We start from the raw sequence: 10,042 nt of genomic DNA on the forward strand, positions 1-10,042 counted from the left end.
TGAAGCGAAAATGTTCCATGGAACAAATGAGAATGCAAAGAAAAGTATTATACAGAAAGTTTCGATCCTAAAATGAACAAGGTAAGTGCCTATGGCATAGGTACCTACTTTCATATTCAAGCCAATTATTCAAAGGACTATGCTCCACCAGGTAAGAATGATATATCCTACATATTCCTTTGTGACGTTCTTATTGGAAATAAAAAGGTAGGCAAAAATAATGAAGTGATTGACACAGCAGAGTATGACAACTTTACAAATCATAATGAATCCATCGTTGTTACACCATATATGAATGGTGCAGTTCCCAGATATTGTGCTGTTTTCTACAGGAACGCAAAATAATACACGTTTGATTCTTATATGACAAGCATATAACAATAACAACTAGCAAATGTTCATAAGAGATAAAAATTTGGGAGTAATTCTTTATTTTTATTTACTACAAATCTCTTATGCGCTCTTCACACTCTAGCCTTCTTCTCTTGTGGCTGCATTGTTCATCTTCAACCTTGCAGTCCTTGCAATCATGCCTTTTGTTGTTGTGGATGCAAATAGAGCCCCCTTTACACTGTATTGTTGTATTATGCTCACATATAGAACTACCTCCACAGTCCTTGCAATAGCTTCTAAATATGTTATGCTCACGTATGGATCTGCCTTTACACTCCTTGCATTGGCGCCTTTGTCTATTGTGATGACATATTGAGCCACCTCCACATTCCTTGCATACACTTCTCACTCTATTGTGCTGACATATTGAACTTCCTCCACACTCCTTACATTGGCTCTTTATTCTATCATGTGGACATATTGAACCACCTCCACACTCCTTGCATCGGTTCTTTATTCTATTATGCTGACATATAGAGCCACCTCCACACTCCTTGCATAGGCTCCTTTGTCTCTTATGCTGACATATAGAGCCACCTCCACACTCCTTGCATCGGCTCCTTTGTCTCTTATGCTGACATATAGCACTACCGCCACATTCCTTGCATTGATCTTTTACTCTGTTATGATTACAGTATCTCTTACAGGTCTTACATTCACCTATAGTTCGATTGTGTTTACAGATATTGCTGTCCATAATGCAGTGTTTATTCAATAAAGATAGAAGATATTCATTTTACTACAAATCTTTTGTACATTCTTGAAAATTTAGATTCCTTCTATTGTGGTTGCATTTCTGGAGAGAAACAAAAGACACAATGAATAAAAACGAATTTGTTGATGTAAGCTTTTCTAATTAGAATTTATTGTACAAACCATTGATAATCCGAGTCTTATTATCGAATTCATTGAACAATTCACGCAACATCTCTCTAAGCTTGATCAAATCAGTATTTTCAGTGAACTGATTCTTGAATTCCCGAAATTGGGTCATGAAGCTAGCATATATATCGGTCTCTTTCTTTATTTCGATGTTTTGATGCAACACATTGGTATAGTTATTTAGAAGGACTTGTTGATGCTCTGGAAATTTTAGATCATTCCTCATTGTCTCTATCCATCTGTGCATATCTTCAAGATCCTTTTCTTTATTCACCAATATATAATTCAAAGCAACTATCTCATTCTGAAGTTTTATATTATTCTCTTGAATGTTATAGATGTTGTTATCTACTAGAGATTGCGATTCAGATGCTCGAAATCTCTTATTTGTATCGTTATTATCATCTTCTGTTTTAAATCTCTTATGGAACCTATCTTTTATCTCTTGGACAGCTTGTTTTGTCGAGAAATGTGTATAATCACAATATCTGTTCTTGCACAACTCTTGATCACGGCATGGTTTATGTTTCTTGCTGCACTTTGTTGGACAATGATATCCAAATTCACATTCACCACGCCGTTGTCTACGGATCCTATCAATCTCTGCTTCATCGTGTGAGAACCTGCACTTATCAGATTGACAACCAAAATGATTTACACGGTACCAACAATATGTTGAAAAGTCCATTGTAAGTTGGATAAGAGATATGAAACGCATTCATTTTTGAAGCAAATTGTCAAATTTTGTGTAAGGATCCCACGTTGATCAATATTGAGATACACATAAAGAGATATCGAAATTCAAAGAGAATTTTACAAAACAAAGGATCTTGTTGAGAGATATCTTAGCAATCTAAACATCAAAACTCTTGATATTTCAGATTATGAGAGAAACATAAAACACCTGAATGCAAATCCCATAACAAAATCAGTAATCATATTATATCTGATATGCAAGGATAAAAACAAACACTTCATCACATATACAAGATGGTTGGTGCAAGCACGAAATATGTAAGACCAATATTAATCAACATTTCAACATATATTGAAGAATTTGAAACAAAAATGAGATAGTGTGATGGCGTAGCAATCACCACAAATAATGTTGCATTGGCATAATGACTATGAACAAGTGATAGAAGTCCTAGATAGAACAATTCCACAATTCCCAACAGATGTTTTAGATAAGATCAAGAATTATCTGCATGCATATTATTGTTGTACATCATACATTCCAAATTTCAACAAATCTTTCAAATATAACAATAAAACGACAGCAATCGGTGGATGCAATCCAAATGCCATAAGAGATATTATAAATAATGCAATAGAAGTTGTGGATAATTCATCAGCTATATCAATTCGGTTTGTGATTCTAGCAACCTTGAAAAGTTTAAATTCTAACAACAAGAAAATAAGAATTCTATTTGATGATATTGATTATATTATAGAATCAAACTTTGATGATAATTTGTATGATCATAATGATGATTATAATGAATTCTATGAGAAATACAATGAGATGCACAGATTGCTATATGACTCTGCTAGATTGATAATATGCAGCAGCATATTTATATGGTTTGCATCAAAAAAGCATGATAGTTTAAATCATTATTTTAGAAAGTTGTACAATCATATTCATTTATTTAAACTTATAATATATGAAATAAATCTATCACATAGAAGGATTTGGCCACAAAAAGAATCTCTATTTAAACCAGAAGACAATCTGGATTGCTTTAGATTGAATATGTTCATCTTTCGTTCATGTGGATTAAAAGATCAACCTACATATAATCCTCTAGTGGATATAGATATTGATTATAATATGTATGTAGAAGATTTGGAGAATGACATCAAGAATATTCAAGAATAAGATTCCAAGATCTCCTAAAACTATTTTTACTATCCGTTTCAAGTTTATTGGTATTTGTAGTATTATATAAATGTTTTGTATTCATCAGATCTTCTTATTTTAATATATGTCATCTACATTCTCATTTATTGAATAAAATAGGATATTTATTTTTACTACAAATCTCTTATGCATTCTTCACAGTCTAGCCTTCTTCTCTTGTGGCAGCATTGTTCATCGATCTTGCAGTCCTTACAAATACACCTCCGCTTGTTGTGGATGCAGATTGAACCACCACCACACTCCTTGCATTGACTCTTTCGCCTGTTGTGCTGACATATGGAGCCACCTCCACACTCCTTGCATGTGCTTCTTAGTCTATTGTGTGGGCATATAGAGCCAGCTCCACACTCCTTGCATTGATGCTTTCTTTTATTGTGCGGACATATATATCTTGTTTCGCCATCTCCACACTCCTTGCATCGACTTCTTCTTCTGTTGTGCTTGCATATAGAGCCACCTCCACACTCCTTGCATCGACTTCTTCTTTTGTTGTGCTTGCATATAGAGCCACCACCACACTCCTTGCATTGACTTCGTGTTATGTTGTGCTGACATATAGCGCTACCACCACACTCCTTGCATAGACTTTTTCTTATGTTGTGCTGACATATAGAGCCACCACCACACTCCTTACATATGCTTCTTACTCTGTTGTGAATACAATATCTCTTACAGGTATTACATTCACTCTTGGTTCGATTGTGTTTACAGATATCCATGATGTAATGTTTGATTAATAAAATCAGAGGATATTCATTTTTGCTACAATTATCTTATGAATTGTTGAAAGGGATATAAGAATATGGCTTATAAAAATAATTGACGCCGGTTTTGAAAGGCCTAGTTAGGGCTTGCATATAAAAACCCAAAAAGTATTGACATATCATACCTACATTTGCTTTACCAGATAATATTAGAGTAGTTTCATTTACTAAAATTCTATTCAAGAACACTTTACATAATTGTTATGCAAAAATCATTATCTAGGCATATTTAATGTATAAAATTATAATTGCAAGCTGCTAAAAATGATACTTCAACTCTGTTATAACAAATAATTCAAGTGAGATGAGTTACACACTGTCGCCTCTAGTTGATGAAACCAAGCTTAAGATCGAGGGTCTCTGTTTGAACGATAATCCAAAGGCAATGATTATTGTGAAGAATAGGATTAAACAGATGACCGATAAGGCTTGGAGATATCTATCAGGCAACAACAATGCTGCTGACATCCTTGTTGAGAACATCGATAGGGTTGATTTCAATGCTCTAAAGAATACCAAGATCTATGCCAAGATCGTCAAGCACAAGCCTGATATGATTGACTGGTCTGTCCTCTCATCAAAGGATGATGAGGACGCCATCCAACTGTTGAGGGATAACCTTGACAAGGTTGATTGGAGGGTCCTTTCTGCCAACAAGGGTGCCATCGACATCTTGAAGGACAACCTTGATAATGTATATTGGAGTGAGTTGTCAAAGAATGAGAATGCCATCGAGATCTTGAAGGCAAAACCCGATAAGGTGGTCCATGACTCTCTATGGTTTAACAACAACCCCGAGGCAGCAGATATCTTAGACGTATCAAGGTGTGATCCAGTGCCCCCTCTGACCATCAACAACTTTCTAAAGAGGTTAGACCAAGAGAGATACTCTAGATTTATGGAGGACAATGCATCGATCATATCGGAGAAAATCGATCATCTAGAATGGCTTGATGAGATATGTCTGGATTTGTTAAACATTATTGTAGAGAAGAAAAAGATCTTATCGAGGAGAATGCGTGGAATGAGATCTGCATGAATCCATTTGCCGAAAAGATTGTAAAGGACAACATGGATAATATTGAATGGAATGGAATCAGTTACAATAAGAGCGATTGGGCCTATGATCTGCTTATGGAGAACAAGAAAAATATTGTTTATAGTGGAGTGCTAAACAATAGCAATCCTAGATGGTCCGATACAATCAAGAAGATTCTTCATCGAAATTATGAAGATGCAATTATTGTTATGATCAAGGCTGGAGACGAAAACTGGAAATTGAAATTGATATCAAATGAAGAAACAAGCAATATATTGGCTCAATACTATAATATAGAGGACTTCCATCAAGAGCTGCATGATGCTTTAAGTACCTTTGTCAAGGATATAAAAAAGACAGAGGAGATTGAATTCCTCAAGACACATCTAAAAATAAAGCTATTCTACAAGTATATCAGCAGATGTCCAGCTATCTTTCAATAGAAATAGTGTTGCAAAAAAATTATTGTATCTTATAATTTTTATTCAATGAGTTGTTAGAAGCTTACATTCAAAACCAAATAAGTCTTAGCAGATTATACCAACATTGCCTTGAGAAGAAGTCCATTACAAGAAAATATTAAAAATGTTATGATTTTGTTTTTTTGAGAGATTTATGGATGTTTTTGAAACAAGAATTCCAAAGCGCAGTCATCTCGCAATATCTCATGCACATCATCCCTAGTTATTGTGGTTTCATGTTTATCAGCAATCAGATCATAGACCATCATCATTGTATATTCATACAAATACTCCATCACCTTTGTCAAGTATATTATGCTCTCTCTTGACATCTCCTCTTTGAATCCAGCCGACTTGAATATGTTCTGTGTCTCCTTCCAGCTCAACCTGACTCGGTGGTTACCTTTCTCCATCTCCTGCCATGCGCACGCAACGACATGATCGCAAGTGATGTCTATTGTGATGCTCCGCAAATATGTGTGAAGTGCATCAATGGTACAATCCTTGTTCTCATTCAAGTATTTTACAATCCTCTTTACAAATTTCTCGTAGATCATATCATTCAGGTATTGAAAGGCTGTGTCAGTAATATCTGCGTCAAATGTGACACCCTTGATCACATTGTAGATAGATACGATTGAGTGCATTGTGTTGTGCTTTAAAAAATATCACTATAGCACAATCATTTTTTGAACTGGAATCTGTAAATGTCGACACATTATCAGGATGCATAGTCACACACATATTCATAATAAAAAATGATGCATTATATTTAGTTGTGTGATTATCACCCATACAATGAACCAACAGAGTATGAATGCGATGCTCCATAAAAAACAGTTTGACAAGATCTGGTCAATGAAGAACAAGAAAAAGAACCCCGAGAAGATCCGTGCGTTCATGTCCTCGCAATTTGGTAAAGATCCTCTTCATGACATCCTTATCCAGACTGCAGATGATACACAAAAATGCAGGGAGATTGTGTACAAATTCATCAAAGGAAAGGATATCAATTATTGCAATACACTTGAGATCGATAATAATTCGATAGTGATCTTGAATCAGATTTCTTCGATCCGTGAGTATCTGAAGATGATTACTGCTTGCAAATTGCCAATGGATGAAAATAATCTAAAAAAAGTCTTCTTGAACAACACAGTCAATTTCATATTGACAGATATGAATGCAATCATCGATAACCCTAGTATTCTTGAGGAATTCTTCGACAATAAGATAACAGAAGAGACGTTTAAATGCAATATATGTGGAAAAACCAATATTAAGAAGAATGGATTGAAATCTTTATATAAAGCCGTGTATAAGGATGGTTCTGAAAAACATGTATGCGAGGAATGTATCTTGAACCACAAATTAGAGGTCTAAGATAAGCCTGATGTACAATAGTATGCATCCAAATATTTTTATTATCTTTCAACCATCAATGCTAAAAAAGAGATATATATGTCTAATGCATATGAAAAAAAGTTGATAAAAGATGGTAAAGGATAAAGATTATTAAGCTATATAAAAGGGAAATATATTTTAGAATCTTCTTCCATGTTGTTTACAACTATATATAGGAATTGTTTATGTGATGTGGATCTAATATATGCAACAATGGATTTGTATGATATGATGGGGGATGTTTTTAGTTACAATAGTAAAAAAATAGATGAACAGATTTGCTATTTTGTTATGGTGAAGGTTGATGGTAAGGCCTTATAGATATAGGGAGAACCTCCTTGAAGGTAATAACCTCTTGATGACCAGAATTAGTACCAATATACTCATCCTCTTGTTCACATTGAGCAAGCAACGGTAGATCACCTAGCATATCGATATACAAGTTATAGATATGTATCCTATCTAATCTGATGTTCTCTTTGAGAAGACAGAGTATCTTTTTCTTTTCACAACATATGCGGGTCTTCCATCCGTGATTGTCATCTTGTTCTGGACGGCAATATTGCTCATAATACTCAAACACATATAGATTGTTAGGTGTTTGCCTCATCTTAGATAGTGTATCCATTATATCCTTGAATTCTTTGTCGGTAAGCTTCTCCTTGCAAGCAAATACTTGATCACTAAGTGAATCGATATATTCCATTGTGTTTACACATTGAAATGTTAATTCAATCATTTTTATCTGGGAGAGCGCCCCGGACGAGCGTTAAGACAGAGGTAAGGCCTATATATCAGACATACACAATACCTCGTACAAGATCCATATGTAACTCTCTATGACTGCTTATTGAGCATTTATACAAGCATGTTGTAATATGTTGGATAATGACAATGGATTTGTATATGATATGAAGATAGATATATAGAGGTGTCATATCAAGTATTGTACGTAGTCGTGTGAAGGGCCGGAGTCATGACGCTACCTTATAATTGAATTGAATTGATTGTTCACAAAATTAGAACATCGCTGTTATTGATAACTAAAAGAAGGGGTTTGTTTGTTTATAGGAAGTAAATAGTGGGTATTGCAAGATGTAAGATATGATGGCTTGATGTAGTTTTTATTTATAATAGTAAAAGGTGTGATATGGGGTTTTGTGAAGGACCCCTCTTAAGCTTTAAGACGGAATGAGATGATGCTGTTGATAGTAATCGTGATATCGATCATAGATGCATAGGTGTTGATATGCGGTCTCCTCCTTGCATATATCGAATTCATAGAATAGAGGATTGATATTCTCAACCATATCATAGTATATATAGGGATGTATCTTGGTATAGCATTTCAATTTTTCATTCTGTCTAGGATAATGAGCATAAGTCAATTCAAAGGATCTCAGAAGCCATAATTCCAAGAAGATATCAGCTTCAATCCAAAACTTGTACTTGTTCTTCTTAGATATCAAAAGGATGCACTCCTTGTATTTCTCATCATATAGAACTGGCTTGAAACCATATTTATGGACATCTTTATCGGATACACAATATATGAAGAACTCTTCTTGATCCTGCAAGTAAGTGACATTCTTGAGTTTCTTAGTATGAACCCTCTTGATAGTATCAATATCAACATTACGAGTAAGGATGTACAATTCACGATGACCTAGACGATTGAATGTATGGAACTTGAAGCAACTATCCGGTAACCATAGTTTATAAGGGAGAGATTGTATGTATGGGTCTTGAGAGAGTTCAAAATAATCCCATAATCTTCTATCATGAGACTTCTTGAAGAAGCAGAATTGTATCCGATAGAGCTCATTGATATGGCCATAGAGGGTGTGTCTGAGTTGTATGATACGTGTCTTTTGTTGTTTAAGGAGAGGATGGGGCTGATCAAAACACTTCCAATCAGGAAAAAGAAAGGTAAGGTCTGAAGAGAATTGGATAGTAAGGATAATAAGATCGTGCAAGGAGAGTTCGATGTAATGTGGATGTAATATATCATATCTGAAATAGAGATAATTGAGAATGGCGTGAGTGGGATTATTGAAAGACCTGATATGGTTGGAGATGAGTTGGTACAATTTAGAGACAAGCTTATACTTATGTTTGATGTTATTCAAGATATCATCATGTAGGACAGATAGATCAATCATTTGCTATTGGAATATATGAAAGATATACTTATATTGAAGATGGTATTTATATCAATGATAAAAATTAATATGAGGTCGGTAAGGGATATAGGATGTCTCCACCTCTCCCTAAGGATTTTTTATTGTTGATGTATATGTTTTGTGTAGAATAAGTGGAAGCTGTTATTAAGCCGTCAGGACAGGGGGAAGCAGTACTTCTTCAAGCCCAACTCAATGATAATCCTTAAATGTGTGTGTTATCATTAGATGGAGTAGATGTTTCTTTCAGAAAACGATGGGTCGGATAAAACACCGAAATAAGTCGTCCAACACAATATAAGGTACAATATCTATATGATGCTCTCTATATAAACTTTTTACGACTTATAGAGAGATGTTGAATATATGATTTTATGATTTCAACATAGTTGTATAATGATATAAAGAATGACATAGAGATATCATATGGGTATTGTACAGAGTACGTGTGAAATTGTTCTTAAGCCTTATTAATCATGAGAGCTTGAAGGGAAAAACAAGACTCTTATGAGGAGATATTCTGTAAGAGTTTCTGTTGTTGATATTTTTCACGCCTCTTGCGGTTGATCTCATCCTTGTTCTGATGGTACCAATTCAATGAGGCTTGAGAATGATATATGCGATATTGTTGCATTTGTTCGGGAGTGAATTTTTGGATGCGTTCCTTGTTGTATTCATTCAACCTCTGTTTTTCTTCAGGTGACATATTGTGATATCTTTGAAGATTTGTATGATGGACCTGTTGGTACTCTCGTTGATATCTTCGTTGATAGTTCCGCTGATATTCAATCTTTTTTTCAGGCCAATAAGTCTTTTGATATTCCTTTTGATATTCCCTTTGGTAGTTCCGTTGATATTCCTTTCTTTTGAGTTTCTTCAATTCATCAGGTGACAACTCACTTAGGGTGGTAATAGAAGAAGGGTTCTCCATTTGTATAATAGTATATACATGAAATTGTTCTTAAGCGCGTTTGAAAGTACTTAAAGAATAGCTA

At 34.7% G+C, this 10,042-nt stretch overlaps 2 protein-coding genes across 2 annotated transcripts; one reads left to right on the plus strand and one right to left on the minus strand.

Moving 5' to 3' along the window:
* Positions 1–442: 442 nt before the first annotated feature.
* On the minus strand, positions 443–3,918 carry GUITHDRAFT_82754 (hypothetical protein; the record flags this gene model as incomplete). The annotated part of the gene is made up of 2 exons (XM_005818774.1): positions 443–930; positions 3,429–3,918. The coding sequence occupies 2 exons, from the start codon at positions 3,916–3,918 to the stop codon at positions 443–445; spliced, it is 978 nt and encodes a 325-aa protein (XP_005818831.1).
* A 349-nt stretch (positions 3,919–4,267) lies between these two features.
* Positions 4,268–5,445, plus strand: GUITHDRAFT_149032 (hypothetical protein; the record flags this gene model as incomplete). Its single annotated transcript, XM_005818775.1, has 2 exons — positions 4,268–4,833; positions 4,953–5,445. 2 exons carry the CDS (start codon positions 4,268–4,270, stop codon positions 5,443–5,445), a joined length of 1,059 nt encoding a protein of 352 aa, XP_005818832.1.
* Positions 5,446–10,042: the final 4,597 nt, after the last annotated feature.

The sequence above is a fragment of the Guillardia theta genome, assembly GCF_000315625.1.
Source record: "Guillardia theta CCMP2712 unplaced genomic scaffold GUITHscaffold_269, whole genome shotgun sequence".
Taxonomy (NCBI): domain Eukaryota; class Cryptophyceae; order Pyrenomonadales; family Geminigeraceae; genus Guillardia; species Guillardia theta.